General features: G+C 35.4%; 1 protein-coding gene across 7 annotated transcripts in view; it reads right to left on the bottom strand.

Moving 5' to 3' along the window:
- Window positions 1–11,892, bottom strand: part of LOC136034003 (trifunctional enzyme subunit alpha, mitochondrial-like) — a 110,304-nt gene extending 98,412 nt beyond the window's left edge. For 3 of the 7 annotated variants that reach the window (XM_065715036.1, XM_065715037.1, XM_065715035.1), the window contains exons 1-2: window positions 11,762–11,853; window positions 3,079–3,147 (exon numbers count right to left, since the gene is read on the bottom strand). In XM_065715036.1, the coding sequence (XP_065571108.1) occupies window positions 3,079–3,147; window positions 11,762–11,822 (130 nt within the window). In that variant the 5' untranslated portion in view covers window positions 11,823–11,853. Of the gene's footprint in view, window positions 1–3,078; window positions 3,148–11,761 lie in introns of all 7 variants that reach the window. The other 4 variants (XM_065715038.1, XM_065715039.1, XM_065715040.1 and 1 more) reach the window with 3 other exon arrangements.
- Window positions 11,893–23,784: the final 11,892 nt, after the last annotated feature.

Below are 23,784 nucleotides of genomic sequence, written 5' to 3'. Positions count from 1 at the left end.
ATATGGTTTAATTATTCATGCATTGAGCCCAAAAGCAAAATCTGCATTAATTTAAAAACGTTCAGAAATTAAATAAAAAAAACAAGCTTTTTAACTGCAAGTAAGGAGCGACAATAAACTTAAAACAAACAGAATTATTTCATATACGAAAGGGGTTGTCCCCTCCTCAACGCCTTGCTCTTTACGCTAAAGTTTTTATTGTTTTAAAAAGTAGAGTTGTGAGAAAGAGTCAAACTTTAGCGTAAAGAGCGAGGTGTTGAGGAGAGGACAACCCCTTTCATATATGGAATAATTTATTTTCATCTTAAGTTTTATTGTTGCTCCTTAATTGCAGTTAAAAACTTGTTTTTTTATTTAATCTAAAGAAAACATGGTAATAATAATTGTACCATTAGATTCCTTATTTTATGCTCTTTCCAAATATCAAGGTTGCTTTTCTGACAACACACATTACCCACCCTCCTGGCCCTAGACATAGCCCTTATGTGAAGCATTTGACCAACAATATAGCCCTAAATAATATGTTTATCTGCTATTTTATCTATAGCATGTCATGTCTTCTTTGTCAGATCAGTTTCTTACATTCTTGACCTGGTAAAAACTATTTTGCTTAAGTGACTGCAATATAACTTTTGGGCAAAAATGTTTAGATGATTAAAATATGGATACCAATGGAAGAAAACATAATAATCTGATTCATAGAAATATGCTCCATATTATAAAGTAAGAATCTCATTGTTTTGGCATTTTTTTGCATATTCTAGGGCTATATCTGGAGCTTCAGAGGGGTTGAGTTTTGCTTTCAGAAAAGCAACCTAAGTATTTGGAAAGAGTATAAGGAATTTGGTTACAATTTATAACATATAATTAACATATAATAACATATAATTATATAATAAATATATAATAATTACACAATTATAAGGGCCTTGGAAGAATAATTGATCCTACAGTTTAAAACATATTAAACCAAATAATGTTTTGCACAGTTCACAACATGGCTTTTTTTAAGGAAGATCTGTTGACACCAGAATCATATGATCACATCACCAATTTGCTTGATATGGGGGTGCCTGCTGACATGATTCTGCTTAACTTTCCTGAAGGTTTTGATAAAGTTTGTCACAAGCAACTTGCAACTAAATTATGTGCAGTCAACCTTGAAGAGAAATCCCTGCAGTGAATCCTTGAATCATATGATCACATCACCAAGTTGCTTGATATGGGGGTGCCTGCTGACATGATTCTGCTTAACTTTCCTGAAGGTTTTGATAAAGTTTGTCATAAGCAACTTGCAACTAAATTATGTGCAGGCAACCTTGAAGAGAAATCCCTGCAGTGAATCCTTGAATCATATGATCACATCACCAAGTTGCTTGATATGGAGGTGCCTGCTGACATGATTCTGCTTAACTTTCCTGAATGTTTTGATAAAGTTTGTCACAAGCAACTTGCAACTAAATTATGTGCAGTCAACCTTGAAGAGAAATCCCTGCAGTGAATCCTTGAATCATATGATCACATCACCAAGTTGCTTGATATGGGGGTGCCTGCTGACATGATTCTGCTTAACTTTACTGAAGGTTTTGATAAAGCTTGTCACAAGCAACTTGCAACTAAATAATGTGCAGTCAACCTTGAAGAGAAATCTCTGCAGTGAATCCTTGACTTTCTTTACTTGAGATATCAATGTTTTCAGTTATTTGATGACTGTGATAATTGTTTCCTTTCTTTCTCTACCCATGTTTTAGTGGAGTTCCTCAGGGAAGTATTTTGGGTCCTACACTATCTAATATCTTCATCAATGATGCTCCTTCCATTATCAGCAGTAAATCAACCCTCTATGCAGACAACCAAAAGCTTCTTGGACCAGCCTTGTCATGGGAAGATCATGCCCTTCTACAAAATAATCTTCAACTGCTGGGTCATTGGGCTGAGACTTTGCTTCTTAAATTCGATGTTGCCAAGTGCCATATCGTGCCACTAAAGTGATATCCTGTATACAGGAGCTTTCATACCCAGCAAGACTATCAAAACTGAGTCTCCCTACACTTGTTTACAGGAGAAATAGTGGAAATACCAATTTAGCCAGTAATTTAGTGAGAGCTAAGACTCTGAATAAACTGAATTCTTGTCACTCTTACTTTTTCTTAGGTCAGCCCCCATTCCTCTGTAAATAATGAACAAGGTCTTGGTGTCACTATTGACAACAAGCTAAAATTCAGCACTCATGCTAAGAAGTCATCAATCTTCCTAAGCTTGAAGTTGGAATGTCTCTTGCCTCCCTGTGTTTTAAAAAGACATAAACGTTTTAGAACATATGCAGAGACACGCACCAAAAAGATATCTGGCATGCAGGAGCTTTCATACCCGACAAGACTACAAAGCTGAATCTCTCTATACTTGTTTACAGGAGAAATAGAGGGGATATCATTTTAGCTTATTAGTTAATGAAGGCTAATACTCTTCCTGCATTATTCTCTACTGCTGGTCCCAACTCAAGAACTAGAGGTCATCACCTAAAACTTGTCAAGCAGTCTACCATATCTAGAGTCTGCACTCACTTCTTTTCATCATGAATTGTCAATAGTTGGAACAAACTATCTAATGAAACAGTTACTGCTGAATTGATTGATGTTTTCAAATGAAGGCTGAATGCCAAATGGTCCTCTAGAGAGTGTAAACACAATTGGAATGCTACTGATCATGCAACAGCACCTGGTTACTAAAAAACTTTGAACACAGCTCATGTGAATACAGCTCATGTCAGGAGATCCTTAGATTGCTCTAAGCTACAATTTAAGGTAATGTCATCATTCTGGAGCTCTAAAAGGAGTAACCTTTAGATTGCTCCTACCTGCAATTTAAGACAATTGAAGGTAACATGTTTCAACCTATCATGTGAAAGTTTAAATAGGCCAAATTTCATCAAGACCTGCCATTAGTGCACTATGTGACACTAAAAAAAAATTCCAGCTGTTTTAATCTTGCCAGCTCTTTTAACCACCAATAAATACTTGGAGTAGTCATCATTGGAGTACAGAATTATTGTTCAGGACCCTTTAGAAAAAAACTGACCTGCTACTGTTTGAAAGGGTTCAGCATAGGACAACACAATGACTCCATATTTTGCATGCTTAAAATGGCCTACAATGAGAGATCAAATAAGGTTAAAATTACCCAGTCTATACTCTTATAGCAAACTATTATAATCTTATTAACTATCATGTTGAACAGGAAACATGCAATACTGATATGCATCAGTTCTTTGTTTTCTTATGAATCAACACAACAACACCCATAAGATATTTCAGTCAAGAGTTAACAGAAGAACTGGTAAATACAATTTTTATGTACAGGTTTTCAGCCATTGGAAAAATTTGGCCTTCTGACTATCTGCAGTAATGTCCAAAGCATCTAACTGTTGTAATAAAGTATGTAACAAATATGGATTTCATTACAAAGAACTCTGTGCTTAGTTGTTTCAAATGTTTAATACTAATGTCAAATCATTGGCTAACCATATCCAAAAGCCTAAACATAGCCTAACTTACTCATTTGCTGGTTTTCACTTATAAAGAATATGCTCTCATAGTACCATTTTTAGGGCACTTAGTATTAACCAAGTGACATATAGCAATCACAAATTCTGCTGGTCTCTCTGTCTGTCCTGGTTTTGCTACTTTAGGCACTTCCAGGTACGCTAGGACAATGAAATTTGGCAGGGATATCAGGGACCGGACCAGATTAAATTAGAAATAGTTGTTTTCGCGATTTGACCATCTGGGGGGGGGGGGGTTGGGGGTTGGTTAATTCAGAAAAGATAAAAAAATGAAGCATTTTTAACTTACAAATGGGTGATGGGATCATAATGAAATTTGATGTTTAGAAGGATATTGCGTCTCAGGGCTCTTATTTTAAATCCCAATCAGATCCGGTGACATTGGGGGGAGTTCGGGGGGAACCTAAAATCTTGGAAAATGCTTAGAATGAAGGGATCAGGATGAAACTTGGTGGGAAAAATAAGCAGAAGTCCTACATACATGATTGACATAACTGGAACAGATCTGCTCTCTTTGGGGGAGTTGGGGAGGAGGGTTAATTCTGAAAATTCAGAAAAAATGAGGTATTTTTAACTTACAAAGGAGTGATTGGATCTTAATGAAATTTGATTTTTGAAAGGATATCGTGTCTCAGAGCTCTTATTATAAATCTCGACCACATCTGGTGACATTTGGGGGAGTTGGGCGGATCTAAAATCTTGGCAAATGCTTAAAGTGGAGGGATCAGGATAAAACTTGGTGGTAAAAATAATCATAAGTCCTAGATACATGATTGAAATAAACGGAACGGACCCGTTCTCTTTGGGGGAGTTGGGGGAGGAAAGTTAATTCTGAAAAATTAAATAAAAATGAGGTATTTTTAACTTATGAAGGAGTAATCAGATTTTAATGAAATTTGATGTTTAGAAGGATATTGTGTCTCAGAGCTCTTATTTTAAATCTGGACCGGATCCAGTGAAGGGGAAGTTGGGAGGGTAGAACCTAAATTATGAAGGAGTAATTATGAACTAAACTTATGAAGGAGTAATCAGATCTTAATGAAATTTGATGTTTAGAAGGATATTGTGTCTCAGAGCTCTTATTTTAAATCCGGACTGGATCCAGTGAAGGGGAAGTTGGGAGGGCAGAACCTAAAATCTTGGAAAATGCTTAGAATGGAGGGATCAGGATGAAACTTGGTGGGAAAAATAGGCACAAGTCCTAGATACAGGATTGACATAACTGGAATGGATTCGCTCTCTCTGGGGTAGTTGGTGGGGGGGGGGGTTAATTCTGAAGCACTAGAAAACATGAGGTATTTTTGAATTACAAAATAGTGATCAGATCTTAATGAAATTTCATATTTAGAAGGACCTCAAAACTCAGATCTCTTATTTTAAATCCTGACCGGAACCAGTGTCATTAGGGGGGGGGGGCAGAAATCTTGGAAAATGCTTAAAGCAGAGAGATCAGGATGAAACTTGGTGGAAATAATAAGCACAATTCTAAGATAGGTGACTGACATAACCAGATGGGACCCGTTCTCTTTGGTGGAGTTGGGGGGGGGGTAGTTAGTAATTTGGAAAAATTAGAAAAAATGAGGTATTTGTAACTTACAAGGGGTGATCAGATCTTAACGAAATTTGATACCTAGATGGATTTTGTGCTTTAGAACTCTCATTTTACAACCAGATCCAGTGACATTGAAGGGAGTTGGAGGGGGAAACTGGAATTCTTAGAAAACATGAAAATCAAGGTATCTTACAAATGGGTGATTGGATCTTAATGAAAGTTGATAAATACAAGAATCTTATGTCTCAGATACTCCATTTTCAATTTGAATCAGATCCAGGGACATAGTGGGTTGGAGGGGGGAAACAGAAATCTTGGAAAACCCTTAGAGTAGAGAGATCAGGATGAAACTTGATGGGAAGAATAAGCACAAGTTATAGATACAAGATTGACATAATTGGTATGGATCCATTCTCTTTGAGGGAGCTGGGGGTTGTTAATTTGGAAAAATCAGAAAAATTGAGGTATTTTTAACTTAAGAATGGGTAACCGAATTTTAATGAAATTTGATATTTAGAAGGAACTCATGTCTTAGAGCTCTTATTTCAAATCCCAACCAGATCTTTTGACATTGGGGGGAGTTGGAGGGGGAAACCACACATCTTGGAAAACGCTTATAAATGTCATAGATACGTGATTGATGTAACCAGACTGGATCTGCTCTCTTTGGTGGAGTTAGGTGGTGGGGTTCAGTGCTTTGGCAAGTTTGGAGCTTCTGGACGTGCTAGAATGATGAAAATTGGTAGGCATGTCAAGGAGCTGCACAAATTGACTTGATAAAGTTGTTTTACCCGATTTGATTATCTATCCATCTTTTTCTATTATTTTTGAAAAAATAATGCTACATTTTCTCAGTACTAAAATTATTTATAATAAGGATAGATAAGGTTAGGTTAAAAAGTGCTTAAATTTGAATTTATGGTAGAGGGTGATTATTAGCCTTTATTTGCAAAGAACATAAAAAAAAGGCATAGAGTGGTATATTCACTCTATTGGTATGACAGTTATATGAATTGCTATAATTTTATGATTTTTAAACTGCTTATAGTTTAAAATATCATAGTATGCTATCAAAAAACTTAGCAGTATTCAGAAGTTTGAAATTTTGAGGTCATAATGGTAGCCTAGCTTATTTTTTTTTATCTCCTTAATACAAAGACCTTAAATCAACAATATTTGCAAAACAATTTTAGCAATGTAAGGTAAAGTTCTGTTTAACTGACTTATCTTACCTCTAATAAAGGCAATTTCCATTGCCAGAACCAACTTATGGAAAATGTTTACTTTTGTTCCAAGTGATCTAAAGTGTGTATTACTGCATTTACCAAGATCCTGATGGTTGCATATTGTTTATTTGTCATTATTAGAGAAGCAGGTAAAATTCTAGTCCATTGACTTCTTGGTATCTTGGAAAGTTGTTGGGCTAGAGAATTGAAACTTTCAGGGATGTGTCTACAGGCTAAAGTATATCCCAGGAAGTTATTTTGAGGTCCCTAACTATACCCCTTCCCCCTCCTCTATAATGTAGCTTTTTGTGCATTACAGCTTATATTTTGGTCAAATTTGATCCTATATTATATTAAAAGTGTAAATCCTTGCTTACCTTAGAAAAATTCAACTTCTCACTGTTTTTTAAGCTACTATATTCCATAATTAGTTCACCAGCATTGAAAAACAATTATTACCTTTTATGGTATAGTTCAAAATGAAATGTAGGCATTTAAACGCACCCCCTGTTTGAAACATCTTATCTTTAAATGGCTTTACACAGGGGTAAAACAGGTAAGACATTGAACTTTTAAGGGGCTTCTCACTCAAAATTATGATTCTTTGCTACAATTGGGCAAGGCTTATATTATATGTGTGTCAATAGCATCTATTTTGTGAATCATAACAGCATAGAGAAAGTCGATTTCTTCAAGAAGGCCTAATAATGATTCTTAGAAACCTGAAGAGAGGCAAAACAGAAATTTAGTGGGAAAAATAAGCACAAGTCCTAAATACGTGATTGACATAACCGTAACGGATACGCTCTCTTTGGGGGGGGGGGTTAATTCAAAAAAATTAGAAAGATGTATTTGTAACTTACAAATGGGTGATCAGATCTCAATGAAGTTCAGTAAAATTGGTGCAAACAGTATTACTGGCTGTCATATAAAGTGAATATACCACTTGATGCCTTTTTAATGCTGTTTACAAATATAATAATTGCTTCTACTGCAAATTCAGATTTAAGCACTTTTTGACCTCTTGACTTCTTAAAAATGACCTATATATGGGGTCATTACAAATCTGTAATAGTTTAGAAACAAAATTGGGATATATATTTGCACATCAGGGGGGTGGGAGTAAAGCATAGCATATATTAAATACGTAAACTAATCATTGCTGTATTTTTTTTTTTTTTTTTTTTTTTTTTTTTTTTTTTTTATGTGTTTCTGCACATCGAATTTTAATGAGAAGAGAAATCACCAGTGCAACAGCACAAACACATAAAAAAAATACAGCAATAGTTAGTTTATGTATTTAATATATGCTATGCTTTACCCCCCCCCCTTGATGTGCAAATATATAGCCCAAACTTGTTTCTAAACTATTACAGATTTGTAATGACCCCATATATAGGTCATTTTTAAGAGGTCAAAAAGTGCTTAAATCTGAATTTGCAGTAGAAGCGATTATTATATTTGCATTAAAACAGCATGAAAAAAGACATCAAGTGGTATATTCACTTTATATGAAAGCCAGTAATACTGTTTGCACTAATTTTACCTGAAGTTTGATATTTAGAAGGATCTTCTACTTCAGAGCTCTTATTTTAAATCTCGACCAGATCAAGTGACGTTGAGGGGAGTTGGATGGGGAAACCAGAGATCTTGGAAGATGTGAAAATTGAGGTATGTTTATCTTGCAAATGGGTGGTCAGATCTTAATGAAACTTGATATATAGAAAGATCTTATGTCTGAGATACTTAATATAGATGCTTATACAGAAATTACTCTGTATATGAAAGGGTTTTTTCCTCAACGCCCCACTTTTTCCGCTAAAGTTTGACTCTTTCTGTTAACTTTACTTTTTAAAACAGTAAAAAACTTTAGCGTAAAGAGTGAGGTGTTGAGGAGGGAAAGGCCCTTTCATATACAGAGTAATTTCTGTTCATTTAAAGTTTTAATGTTGCTCCTTACTTTCAGTTAAAAACACTTGCTTTTTTTATTTAATTTATACCACAGTTTTATAAATATATATTTAGAATTACCAAAATAAACCAAAAATAAGCCCTTAATAAACATTAATTACAACACAACTATCCAGAAAAGAAGTTTTACAAAGGAAAGTAAAGAATCCTATTAACAGATCTGTTTTGCCTCTTTTTAGGTTTTTAAGAATCATTATTGAGCACAATCAACAGAACAACAGAATTTGCAAGTGCTATATGTTACTTGGTTAATATCAAGTGCCATAAACATGGATTATTCAAGTGAAAACAAAGAAGTAACGTTAAATTTTTAAAAAATTTCTGACAAATATATTAAAAATAAGAATGCTAAAATACCTTATAACTTCATCAAAAGCTCCTTTCAGATCCTAGAAAGCTGTTCTGGCTTCCAGGGGAATTGTTATGTCACTTGTAATTACCTTTCCATGTGTCATCCGGTATTCAAAAGAGTAATTAATGTGGAGTTCAAATATTGAGAAGACTGTTTGTTTTAATGAGAATGTAAATATGTGGGAGGTTGTGAGAAAATTAATACAATCTTTCATTGTTAAATTCAAATAGGCTAGGAAAAAAACAAGCCATATCCAGGAGGGCTAAAGGGTATCCCCCCTGAAAATTTCCTGGATACCACCCTATGAAAGAGATTTAGAAATGTGAAAAATACCAGTTTTTAGATTTTAAGGAGTGTGTAACATTTCTAAATCTTCTATATTGGTAAAACGCCAACAATTGGGAGAAGGGGTTGTTGAAACATAAATATTCAATCAACAAAGTCATAGTTTGCACCAAAGGCCCAAGAATTTTGATTCTGCCTTGGCCCAACACATGCACAATAACCCTCACCACTTCAGTTTGTTTGAAAACACTTCCATTATTTGGAGGTCCTTGTCAAAATATTTGCTTGATTTTTGTCTTCATATTTTGCTACTGGCTGACAAAATTCTCATTTTCTCAATTATTTGATTTTTTTCATTAATTATATATTTTCCTTTCCTGGTTTCTCACAAAACATTGAGCTTTAAATATTATAGGAATGTGTTGAAGCTTGTCTTAAGTTTAATATGGTTCTTTACTTTCCTTTGTAAAACTTCTTTTCTGGATAGTTGTGTTGTAATTAATGTTTATTAAGGGCTTATTTTTGGTTTATTTTGGTAATTCTAAACATATATTTATAAAATATGGTATAAATTAAATAAAAAAAGTGTTTTTAACTGAAAGTAAGGAGCAACATTAAAACTTAAAATGAACAGAAATTACTCTGTATATGAAAGGGCCTTTCCCTCCTCAACACCCTGCTCTTTATACTAAAGTTTTTTACTGTTTTAAAAAGTAAAGTTAACAGAAAGAGTCAAACTTTAGTGTAAAAAGTGGGGTGTTGAGGAGGAAAAAACCCTTTCATATATAGAGTAATTTCTGTATAAGCATCTATATTAAGCATCTCAGACATAAGATCTTTCTATATATCAAGTTTCATTAAGATCCAACCACCCATTTGCAAGATAAAGATACCTCAATTTTCATGTCTTCCAAAATTTCCAGTTTCCCCATCCAACTCCCCTCAATGTCACTGGATCTGGTCAGGATTTAAAATAAGAGCTCTGAAGCACAAGATCTTTCTAAATATCAAACTTCATTAAGATCTGATCACTTGTTTGTAAGTTACAAATGCATCTTTCTAATTTTTTTGAATTAACCCCCCCCCCCCCCCAAAGAGAGCATATCTATTATAGTTATGTCAATCACATATTTAGGACTTGTGCTTATTTTTCCCACTAAATTTCTGTTTTGCCTCTCTTCAGGTTTCTAAGATCCATTATTGGGCCTTCTTGAAGAAATTGACTTTCTCTATGCTGTTATGATTTACAAAATAGATGCTATTGACACACATATAACATAAGCCTTGCCCAATTGTAGCAAAGAATCATAATTTTGAGTGAGAAGCCCCTTAAAAGTTCAATGTCTTACCTGTTTTACCCCTGTGTAAAGCCATTTAAAGCTAAGACATTTCAAACAGGGGGTGTGTTTAAATGCCTACATTTCATTTTGAACTATACCATAAAAGGTAATAATTGTTTTTCAATGCTGGTGAACTAATTATGGAATATAGTAGCTTAAAAAACAGTCAAAAGTTGAATTTTTCTAAAGTAAGCAAGGATTTACACTTTTAATATAATATAGGATCAAATTTGACCAAAATATAAGCTGTAATGCACAAAAAGCTGCATTATATAGAGGAGGGGGAAGGGGTATGGTTAGGGACCTCAAAATAACTTCCTGGGATATACTTTAGCCTGTAGACACATCCCTGAAAGTTTCAATTCTCTGGCCCAACAATTTTCCAAGATACCAAGAAGCCAATGGACTAGAATTTTACCAAGAAGCATAGGGTAAGACAACCAGTACTGGGATACTTTGATCACTCTGCCTATTCTGGGACAGAATGTTTGATTGGATTACAACATGTCCAATCAACTGGGACAAAAGACTTAAACACCCAATACTGGGACTCAAAGATCTTGACACCCAATCCATACATTTTTCTGGGTTGCTTCCAAAAAACCTGTTGTCTTTGTCCCAGTATTGGACATGTTGCAATCCAACCAAAGATTCTGTCCCAGAATAGGCAGAGCTATTGAAATGTCCCAGTACTGGTCACCTTACCCTATCCATTTTTTAGGTTTCTAAAATCCCCTCTAACAAGACTAAAATTGCATAAAGTGGGTTTGCTTACAGATAACATTACTTATAGAGCAAAGCATATTAGTCCATGTTCCCTGTGGGTAGCAGGGCAAGGTCTATATTCTATATTTATTCAACAAAGAGCAATGAAACTAGAAAAAAATATAAACAAGGTTAATTAAATAGGCCTAAATATAGAATACAGACTTCACCCTACTCCCTACAGGGCTCATGGACTAAAAAGCTTTGCTCCATAGGTAATGTTACCAGTAAGCAAGCCTACTTTATGCATTTTTAATTTGCCCCATGGAAGAGGAGGTTCAACCAGAAATGGATTTCTGGTTGTCTTGTCATTTTAATAATGACAAAGAAACAGTAAGCAAACATCAGAATCTTGCTAGATGCAGTTATATGCACTTTAGAGCTCTTGGAATGAAAGTAAACATTTACCCAATTTATTTCAGATAGTAGCACAAGTCACAACAGAAGGACCTCATTTTTTCATCTCCTTAATCCTGGAATCCTACATCAATAATATTTGCCAAATAACTTTAGCACTCCAAGGCAAAATTGCACTTGACTGACCTAGCTGATCTCTATATCAGGTAATTTTCATTGTCATAGCAAATTCATTTTAAATAGTAAGCTAGCCTAAGTCATTAAAATTTACTGACTTAAAAATAAATTACCAATTCATACTAAAAATTGTCAAATAAGACTTCTATTTCATTTTAAATCAAAGTATTATACCTTTGTTACAAAGCAATCGAATGCCTGGAATATGGCTTATGTGAAGTAGATTCTTTGCCATGATTTCGTATTTTGAAAAAAGGTCTTTATTCAAAATCCCGGCTTGGTAAATATACAATAATAAAAGAGACAATTTTCGTACACTAGCAAAAAATTTCAGTTTTATTTACAAAAACAAAAGCTCTAGCCTGGAAAAAAAGCTTCAAAAATTTTATTATTTTAATGTTACCCTATTCTTACACCACGTAATATTATTTTTCTATTACTATGTTTAAAGATTTTTAATGCTGTCTGAAACAATTTGTGTTGTTCCTTCAAACCGAAAATGTCTGTTTTTGGGTCGGCTAAGACAAATTCACTGAACCACTACAGAAAAACACTTCAAATATGAACAGAATAGCTAAAACAAATTCTGAATATATGTTAGTTGAGTTAAAAAAGAATACTATAGGTAACAAGAATTTCTCAGTGCAAGAAAAAAAAAGAACAAAGGAAAAAATAAAAAATAGCCTAGGAAATAGTAGCAGTAGTAGCAGAACAATTATATTGAAAATAATCATTTCTATATAGTTGTATTACATAAAAAAAAACTAGTTTTTCTAACTGAAAGTAAGGAGCGACATTAAAACTTAAAACGAACAGAAATTATTCCGTATATGAAATGGGTTGTCCCCTCCGCAATCCCTCGCTCTTTATGCTAAAGCTTTTAATTGTTTTAAAAAGCAGAATTGTGGTAAAGAGTCAAACTTTAGCGTAAAGAGCGAAGGATTGCGGAGGGGACAACCCATTTCATATACGGAGTAATTTCTGTTCCTTTTAAGTTTTAATGTCGCTCCTTACATTCAGTTGGAAAAACTAGTTTTTTTTTTATGTAATTTCTGAACGTTTTTGAATTAATGCATGTTTGATTTTGGCTCTCCACACATAAATTATTAAAATGAAATTTACATTTTAATTCCTTTTTTGGCTAAATGGCTTTCTCTTAGTTCTGATCAGACGATTTTGAGAAATAAAGGATGGGGAAGGAGGCCTAGTTGCCATGCAATTTTTCGGTTACACAAAAAGGCAACTATAAATTTTAATTTTTAACAAATTTTTTTATTAGTAAAAAATATACGTAACTTAAGAATTAACTTACGTAACAAACTTTTATATTCTTAAATTTTTATTATGTATATGAGGGGGTTTGTACCCTCGTTAATACCTCGCTCTTTACACTAAATCGTAAGTTTTGTGCCGATTCTTTGAGAATGACCCCTGAATCAGAAAGGCCGTAGAATAAATAGTTGAAATTACTAAAAATACTATAGCATAAAGAGCGAGGTATTTATCTCCTCCTAAATACCTCGCTCTTTATGCTAAAGTATTTTTAGAACCCCTCATATGCGTAATAATCTCTGTTCGTTTTAAGTTTCAATGCTACTCCTTGCTTTCAATTGAAAAAAAACTTTTCCAGTTTTATTTTTTCATTGTTAATTTTTATAGTAATTTTAGAAAATCCTGCGCCCTTTTCATTGAATTTCTGTTCCCCCATGACATATTTCTCCAGGGAAAGATCCTCCCACATAGCCCCCTCTCCTCAACCCCTCCCCCAAAACCAAAAAAAATCCCCTGAAAACAACTCACTTCCCAATAACCATTATTATATGTAAACACTGGTCGAAGTTTGTAACTTGAAGCCCCTCCCCTAGGGACAGTGGGGGAGTAAGTCATTCCCAAAGACATAGTTATTATGGTTTTTGACTATGCGGAACAAAATGGCTGTCTCAAAATTTTGATCTGTTGACTTTGGAGAAAAAATGAGCGTGGGAGGGGGCCTAGGTGCCCTCCAATTTTTTGGTCACTTAAAAAGGGCACTAGAACTTTTCATTTCCGTTAGAATGAGACCTCTTACAACATTCTAGGACCACTTGGTTGACACGATGACCCCTGGGGAAAAGAAAAAAAAAATAATAATAAAAAAAATAAACACGCACCCGTGATTTGTCTTCTGGCAAAAAATACGAAATTCCACATTTTTGTAGATAGGAGATTGAAAATTTTGTTATAGGGTTCTCTGATATGCCGAATGCGATGGTGTGATTTTCGTTAAGATTGTGTGACTTTTAGGGGGTGTTTTCCCCTATTTTCTAAAATAAGACAAATTTTCTCAGGCTCGTAACTTTTGATGACAAAGACCAAATTTGATGAAACTTATATATTTAAAATCAGCATGAAAATCCGATTCTTTTGATGTATATTTTAGCATCGAAATTCTAATATTTAGAGTTTCGTTTACTATTGAGCCGGGTCGCTCCTTATTACAGTTCGTTACCACGAACTGTTTGAAAGAAAATAATTCGGTATTTCGGGGCTTCTGACATTATTAGTCCTTTGCGGAAGTTAGGCTCAAAATTGGAAAAGGATTATATTTTTCTCTGGGCCCCTTCCACCTCTTAGTTCGTTTATGTTCCCGTTTGTTTTCACCTGTTTTCGCTTTATAGTTGTGTTATCTCTTAGCAGTTCTTTCGTTAGTTGAGTTATGGTTGTGGTATATACGTTTTATCGCTCGTATAGTTGTGTTATTTTCAAATTATACTCCATAATAGAAAGGCTCTGAACGCCCAGCATTGTATATTAAGCTCTGAATTTGACATTTTTTTCTAACGTGACCAGATTCGTCCTGCGCCCTGCGCCCTTTTCATTGAATTTTTCTTCCCCCATGACATATTTCTCCAGGGAAAGATCCTCCCACATAGCCTGCTCCCCTCAACCCTACCCCCAAAACCAAAAAAAAATCCCCCTGAAGACGTCTGTACACTTCACAATAACCATTATTATATGTAAACACTGGTCGAAGTTTGTAACTTGCAGCCCCTCCCCCAGGGACTGTGGGGGAGTAAGTCATCCCCAAAGACATGGTTATTATGGTTTTCGACTATGCTGAACAAAATGGCTATCTCAAAATTTTGATCCGTTGACTTTTGGAAAAAAAGAGCGTGGGAGGGGACTAGATGCCCTCCAATTTTTTGGTCACTTAAAAAGGGCACTAGAACTTTTCATTTCGTTAGGTTGAGCCCTCTTGCAACATTCTAGGACCACTTGGTCGATACGATGACCCCTGGGAAAAAAACAAAACAAACAAACACGCACCCGTGATTTGTCTTCTGGCAAAAAATACGAAATTCCACATTTTTGTAGATAGGAGCTTGAAACTTCTACAGTAGGGTTCTCCGATACGCTGAATCTGATGGTGGCATTTTCGTTAAGATCCAACGACTTTTAGGGGGCATTTTCCCCTATTTTCCTAAATAAGGCAAATTTTCTCAGGCTCGTAACTTTTGATGGGTAAGACTAAACTTGATGAAACTTATATATTTAAAATCAGCATTAAAATGCGATTCTTTTGATGTTGTTATTGATATCAAAATTCAATTTTTTAGAGTTTTGGTTACTATTGAGCCGGATCGCTCCTTACTACAGTTCGTTACCACGAACTGTTTGAAAACAAAAGCGGATCTTGCGGGGATGTGTTAAAATAGAAAAGAAAGAAAGAAAAAGAATATGGAGTATGAGACCATTTACAGAAACCAACATAAAAATAAAAAAACGAAACACTACAATATAAAACCCTGGAACAACACATTAAAAAAAAAAAAAAACAAAAACAACTGAAAATATAATTAATCTGTTTCGAAAGCATACCTACCGAGCAACTCCACACGTAAATCAGATTTAAACTGGCTAGAATTACCACTATCCTTAATAACCTTTTTAAGTTTGTTCCAAAGCTTGTAAGCTCTACAAACAAGAGAAAAGGAAGACCTACTAGAAGCAAGTCGAGGAACCTCAATATTTCCTTGTATCCGAGTATCGTGCTGCTGTGTGGTCAATTCAGATGGTCGGTAAAACTCCCTACAAACATATATTATAAAATCACGGACCTGCAGCAAGCCCGTTGATTCCATACATATTCCATACGGAATATGTACATATTCCATACGTTGATTCCATACGCGTTCCATACGGCTGGTCAAACTACAGAAAGAATGAATTATGAACTTTATTATCCGTAAAAGTATAAAAGAAACACAAAGAACGGAGTATTATAAATAAACAAAAACAAAAACGATATACAGCAAGAAAAAAAAATCAAACTGACAAAAGACAACATGGACTAATTAACCAGTATCAATATGGAAAAAAGGCTGCAGAGGGTCGTAAATGTGAATAAAGTAGATAGTCTTTTTACATAAATCATCACTGGAAGACCAAATCCAAGAAGGCATATCTATTAAACCAAATCGAGCAATTATTTTTCTGTTTTGGTGCCATCTAGGAAGCCGGAGGAGGAATTTGCAATATCTGAAATAAGCCGCACGTAGAGTATGGCGATTTTTCTTACGAAATAAATGAGCCATGCCTGATAAAAACAAAAGCACAGGGGTGCAATACGGCTTTTGTTTGGGGACATTTTTCCGTAAACGACGCGTAGGTTTTTCACGGCTTGATTCACTAGGGATGAAAAGGTAGTGGAAAGTGGTGGGCCGAAACACAGACCAAGCCAACTAACTAAAGAAGAAAAAGGCAGAATTGCAGCCTCAACAACGAATGGAGCGACCGCATAAGGGCTATTAAAACAAATAAACTCACATTTAGACGCATTAACTGACAGTCCAAACTTATAGATTGTTCATTGGTTAATATAGTAAAATTGAAAAGCAATCCACGGCGAGTCCAGGCAACAAGAAGAACATCGTCTGCATATGCAACAGAAGACAAACCAATATTGCCATAAGAAATAGAACTTTTAGGGGGACGCAGGCATGATGCAAGCACACATTTAAATATACTAGAAGCCAATATGGCAGAAGTTGCAACCTATCTATTTCTAGCAGCTGTTTTCACGCCATGAAGTTGCGAAAACTATGAGACTAAGTCGAAAATCTTCTGAAAAAAAAGGAATGAAACAAGATCTGAGGGCTCATAAGGCACTTGTGACGAGGTCGGAAGAGCCAAGAGCTCATATGGCATGAGTTCTAGCAAAATTATAAGAATCAATAGATTAATTTAAAAGGAAAATCAGAGGCTTAATTCCGGTCGGAATTTAAAATAAGAGCTCTGAGACACAAGGTCCTTATAAATATCAAAATTCATTAAGATCCGATCACCCACTCGCAAGTTAAAAATACCTCATTTTTCTAATTTTTCCTCTCCCTTCAGCCAAGAGCTCATATGGATTCAAGCCCCAGATGTTTGAATCGGGGAATCAACTTCATCAAGTCAATTTGTGCAGGTCCCTGACACGCCTACCAATTTTCATTGTCCTAGGACGTCCAGAAGTAGCAAACTCACCAAGACACTGGAAACCCTAACTACCCCAAAGAGAGTGGATCCAGTCCGGTTTCGTCAATCACGTATCTACGACATTGACTTATTCTACCCACCAAGTTTCATCCCGGTCTCTCACTCTAAGCGTTTTCCAAGATTTCCGGTTTCCCCCTCCAACTCTCCCCCAATGTCACCAGAACTGGTCGGTTTTAAAATAAGAGATCTGAGACATGAGTTCCTTCTTAATATCAAATTCAAGAATACCTCACGAAAGGTCACCCGCTCTTAAATTAAAAATACTCCAATTTTTATAATTTTTCCGAATTAACACCCCCTACAATCCCCCAAAGAGAGCGAATCCATTTCAGTTATGTCAATCACGTATCTAGGACTTGTGCTTATTCTTCCCACCAAGTTTCATCCTGATCACTCCACTCTAAGCATTTCAAGATTTCCGGTCTCCCCCCCCCAAATGACACTGGATCCGGCCGGGATTTAAAACATGAGATCTGAGTTATGAGGTCCTTCTAAATACAAAATTTCATCCGATGAAATTCAAGAGCATCTGATCACTCCTTCGTAAGTTAAAAATACCTCATTTTTTCTAATTTTTCAGAATTAACCCTCCCCCCCCCAACTCCCCAAAAGAGAATGAATTCGTTCTGTTTATGTCAATCATGTATCTAGGACTTGTGCTTATTCTTCGCACCAAGTTTCATCCCAATCCCTCCACTCTAAGCATTTTCCAAGATTTCAGGTATCCCCCGCCAATGTCACCTGATCCGGTGGGAATTTAAAGTAAGTGCTCTGAGATATGATATACTTCTAAATATCAAATTTAATTAAGATCCAATCTAATTTTTTTCCTCCCACTCCCCCCCCCCCAGATGGTCGAATCGGGGACACAAGTATTTCAAATTTAATCTGGTCTGGTCCTTGATACGCCTGCCAAATTTCATCGTCCTAGCTTATCTGGAAGTGCCTAAACTAGCAAGACTGGGACTGACAGACCGGCAGAATTTGCGAAAACTGTATGTCACTTGGTAAATAACATGTGCCATACAAAGTAATTTCTCTCTGGGAATGGAATATTTGGTTGAAGGTTAGCTTCAATTTGACTTATTTTGGAAAAGGGCTATTTCCAGGATTCGGGCAAGCCATGGGTGGAAGTAGTTGTAGGCCCTACTAAACTGAAGGAAAACTCGAATTTCTTAAAACTTGAAACCCCCTCCCCCTCGCCCTATTTTAGACAGGGCTTGTGATATCAGAGCTCGATATGAGCCTTGATCCTAGTCATCTTTGGTCTAGCTTTCATTTGGATCCGTTGCTCCATTTGCAAGTTATACTAAATTAAACCAAAAGCTTTCAGCACTTAAAACCCACTCCCCCTCGTTCTATTTGAGCTAGGGTTTTCATCTCAAAACGTGATGCCTGTCACGGTCTTAGGCAACTTTGGCTCACTGTTCTCTGAGATCCATCGATCTCTCGGAAGTTACACTGAATTAAATGAAAAACTTTTTTTAGTACTTATAGCCCCCTCCCCCTAATTAAGCTAGGGTCTTCATCTCCAAACATTATGTGTCTTATGGTTTTGGCATCTTTGGCTTGACTTTCATTGAGATCCTTTACTTCATTTGCAAGTTAAACTGAGTCAAACAATTAACTCAACTTTTTTAGCACTTAAAGCCCCCTCCCTCTCGCCCTAATTAAGATTGGGTCTCCATCCCAGAACTCAATACATATCATACTCTTAGGCATCTTTATTCAATTTTCATCGAAATTCATCTCTCCATTTGCAAGTTACAGTGAATTAAATGAAAAACTCGAATTTTTTTTAACACTTAAGGGCCCATTGCCCTAATTAAGCTCAATTTCAATTCAAATAGTTCAATTTTAATACATATCTGACTGGCAGTTCTCGTGCTATACTCCATTGCACAGACGGGCGGATAGACCGACAGATCTTAAAAACCTATCTTGATGGATATTTTCCGCTATCCAAATAGGTGATGATGCTTGGATGATGATATGCTATTGTTTTCCTTTTTTCGGATCCAATGAGCCAACAGGGCTACCTAAGACATTGCAAAATCCGTCTGTCCGTCTGTCTGTCTTTCCGTCCGTCTGTGTAATCACGTATAGGGGGAGAACAGCTGGTTGGATTTGGATGAAAATTTTGATGGCCAGATTTGTTGCCAAGGATCATAAGACACATCAAGTTGAAAGATGAAGACCCTAGCTTAAATAAAACAGGGGGAGAGGGCTTTACCTGCTAATAACAGTTTTTCGTTTAATTCAGAGTAACTTGAAACTAAAGAGATGGATCTGTATGAAAGTTGAACCAAAGAGGCCTAAGACCATGACACATTTCAAGTTTTGAGATAAAGACCCTAGCTCAAATTTAACAAAGGGGAGTTGGTTTTAATTCCTGAAAAATTTAAGTTTTCTGTTTAATTTAGTATAACTGGCAAATGGAGTAACGGATCCGAATGAAAACTAGACAAAAGATGCCTAAGATCTGGTTCAAGTTCTGGTATCACAAACCCTATATCAAATAGGGCGAGGGGAAGAGGGTTTCAAGTCTTTGAGTTTTCGTTTGATTTAGTAGGGCCTATAACTTATGAATGGAGTGACAAATCTGAAGTCAGATTCGTCTGAATACCTGAATTTACTGGAACGAATTTGACAAAATGCCACTGCATTGGATCCAGATAGAACTCCCTAGACTTGTTTATTGCAGACAACATTTAGATGGGCAAAGATTCATAGCTTCAGTAGTTTTACCAATAATACGGTCCTGAAGATGATGAGATGGTAGAAATCTGGTTCGGTTGACGAGATAACAAAACTTAAACACTAATGTCAGAAATATAAGCCCAAATGGACTGCAGTATGCAACATTTAGCACAAAACAAGGGATTTTAGCTTACTGTCGACCAGTGAACTGTGATATAATTTCAATTTTCTTTGTTATATAACTTTAGACAAAAATTAAACCAAGTGTTAATCATACTATAATTTTTTTCGTCAAAAACAAATACCTTATTTCATATCCAAAAATAGAGCATGGAGCTATATCTGAGTTTACTCTAAATCTAAAGGGTGATGTTCTTGTACATTGCCAAAGCACACACACACAAAACCTATATCTGAGTTTGATCTAAATATAAAGGTGATGTTTTCTTGTACATTGCCAAAGCACACAGACATAAAATTTTCGTGTCAAAGGTAAAGTATTTGAAAAAACAAGTACATTAAAAGTATCTTAAGTAATAAGTATTTCGTAATCTTATTTAAGTATCAAGTAATAAGTACACCCTAGAGTTTTTACTTAAGTACAAGTACAAGTAATGGAAAATTTTACTTAGGTAGTACTTCAAGTAAGTGACAGCACTGGAAGATAGTATACAGCTGAAAGTTTGTCTAAGTTCTCAAAGAAGTACTGACAGCCATAATTTTAATAATAGGAAGATATCCTTTTTAGTGGTGGATATAAAAAATTTATGTTAAAAATCCCTCTATAGAAAAGAAATCATGTCAAAAAGTTCTGTTGTTCGAAACATGGTGACAAAATATCTAAAAAGGAAACAGGATCTGCAATACAATACAACGGGCCGTAAAGGAAAGATAATGAAGAATGAATGAGAGAGAAGAATGAGAACAAACCATAAACGAATAAGACTAATAACAAGAAATTGAAACCGACCAACTGAACTTTAAACCAGGCAAGACTTATGAATTTTTTTTTTTTTCAACTTGAACAAAAGAACAATAGCAACCATTTTTGTAGGCTAGGTAATAGTTTTAGTAGTGAGTCTGAGCACCAGGAATTTACTTTGCCATATTAATGATTTATTTTATCGGCTTAAAAACATGATATTTTATCTAGTAACTAAGCTCGGACTCGTAGAATTCCAATTAGCTTTATTTAAAGAATAAGAAAAATTCGATCTTCAAGATCTCTTCTTGGTTTCTAGAGGATAAAAATTTTTAAGGTTTTCCCTGATAATCTGACATGTTTTCAAGAGATAATCATGTCCAGTTTAATTTAGAAATTTAACAAAATCCTATAAGACTTCTATGATTCAGTTTTAGGCGTAAACGACTAAAAGGATAAGAAAAAGTAACAGATCGTCAAAAGTCATCGCCATTTTAGTTGTTAGGTTTCGTGCACCGGGACAAGTAGTACACCAGCAGTCAGAAGGATTCTAGTCAAAATGGTCAGAACGAAAAAGATACAATCTGAGTATGCTTTTCACGTGCATTAAATATTGCTTATGATAATAAGAGGCGGGGCTACGAAAGGTCAATTGTAACCAGAGAGAAAGAAAAAAGAATAAGGCCAGGTTTTTCAAGATTTAATCGCTAGCATAGAACACCACAATTTTTTCCTTTAATTTTGAAATCATGTTCTTATTACAAAAAAATTTATCGTACTATTTGCTATGCTTTTGCGTGTCTAGGAGGGTATCATGAAAGTAATAGATAACTTCGAAGACCACACTGCCTTTCCATGACGAAAGTAAAGCAGTTCAAAATAGGGATGATACCTTTTTATTGACAGTGAATAGATATAAAATTATTTAACTGGATATTTCGTACACATATACAGTGTTCATCATCAGCAGTAAAACTTTTATTGCTGAGTTTTACTGCTGATGATGAACACTGTATATGTTTTGAAATATCCAGTTAAATAATTTTATATCTATTCACTGTCAATAAAAAGGTATCATCCCTATTTTGAACTGTTTTACTTTCGTCATGAAAGTAATTTTTTGGTTATTTTGCTAAATTCTTGAAATCCCATCCATGATTTCAAATTTTAGCGAGACTCCAGGTAATTGAAGAAAAATTTCCACATTAAGCCTGATTATTTTTTCCCAGTTTCCATTTTTGTTTGTATCCAGACATGTGTCCAAAGACATGCAAGAGTTGCTGCAATTAGTGCAATAAGGAATTGCATATAAATTTACAGGTGATCACAGAACGTAAAGTAATAAAATGTATTAACGAAGAAACTGATAATAATTAATTGTCAGAAAATATTTTTTCTTCATATATAGTTGCGTCTGATTAAAAAGTAGGTTATCCATAATTTGGGAAAAGAATATTAGAAGATCGACCTTAATTTACTTCTGTGCTTTCATGGGCATTTTAGTAGAATAGACTAGTGCAACAGCTATGAGCACGAGTTGTCTTAACCCTTCCTTCGATAGCCCTCTTAATAGTTTGGTTTAGTTTTACTTTGGTCTTCCCACAGTAGCTGGCGCATAAGGTGCCCTTTCACAGATAATCAAGAGATGACTTCAACAATGCAGTATGCTTCTCGTGGTACCGACCAACGTCACTATCTTTTGTCCCCGTTCTCTAACTCCGGAGTAATCCCATATTAAACATCATGGGGAAAGAAGCCTTCGCCCAATATGCCTCCCAAGCAGTCATCGTTTGCATTGGCAAGGACAAATGGTTGTTCTTTTTGCATAGGATAAAACCTTGATGATATCATTTGGCCATTGAATGCCAAGAACGCGTCCGAGACAATTATTTTCAAATCCCCGGATATGCTATTGAAGTTGCTTGGAGATCGCCCAAAATTTGCATCCATACATCACCGAGAGGATACTGCTGTTAAACAGCTTAATTTTAAGAATCAGGGAATGCGGAAAGTTTTTCCATTAGTTCCTTAACCTGTCAAAGGCATTTCCATCGCAAGCAATATCTGTAGTAGCTTAGCACCCAAGGCCCTAAGATTTAATGATGCTTTCAAGATGTTGAAGTTCTTCAACCTCCTCCAAAACATCGGCACCAACTTTGCGAGGCGGAACAGCTACGTACTTAACGTTGTTACGGATGACTTTCGTTTTCTTCGTCCTGATTAAAAGTCAAACTAGGTCTGCTGAGTTTGAGAGCTGCGGTATTTTGCAGCTGATCCTTTACTAAGTGTGTTAAGTCATCAGCGGAATCCCCATCCTAGAGGGTATGGCTCTGATTTAGTAGGATTCCACCGGCTAAGTTGCATACCGGAAGAACTAGTCAATAAAAGTAGGTAACAGCACAGGGGACACAATACATCCTTTATGGTCATCAATATTTACATTGAACAAATGGTACGTTTTCCATTATCAGTCGGCAAGATACATTGCTGGTTTTCACATAATTAAACAAAGAGGCTGATAATCTTATGGGAGATAATCATAATATAATAGAATTTCCCACAACAAATTCTGCGAACAGATGCCTTCAAAAATTCAATAAAATCAACAATAATACCGTTTATCGTTCATTAAATACCTCAATTAGTACCCTGAAACTGGACACCAAATCAGAACAAGAACAAGATGTTCTCTCATAGAATTGCATCAATCTCAATTTCTCAAATCTGAGAGAGAACTTGGTGAACCAGTTCGACCCAATTTGAGCTTCATACTTAAAAGTTCAGGCCGCAAGCTGTCGCTTCCTGACCCTTTGCCATTTTTAAGCTGATGTGGTAACTGTAGCACTGAATCGGCTCAGTGATTATCAAGCTGAAAATATGGTGACTCATTCGGAGGACTTATTATGGGACACAGGAAGTTTAACACCTCAACAAAAACTCCTTCTAACTGCTGTCAATACCTTTTTTCCAAGCAAATACATATATAAATTCTATATATATATATATATATATATATATATATATATATATATATATATATATATATATATATATA

This window comes from Artemia franciscana, chromosome 12 (genome assembly GCF_032884065.1).
Source record: "Artemia franciscana chromosome 12, ASM3288406v1, whole genome shotgun sequence".
Taxonomy (NCBI): Eukaryota; Metazoa; Arthropoda; class Branchiopoda; order Anostraca; family Artemiidae; genus Artemia; species Artemia franciscana.
This window is presented reverse-complemented; position numbering and strand designations above follow the sequence as displayed.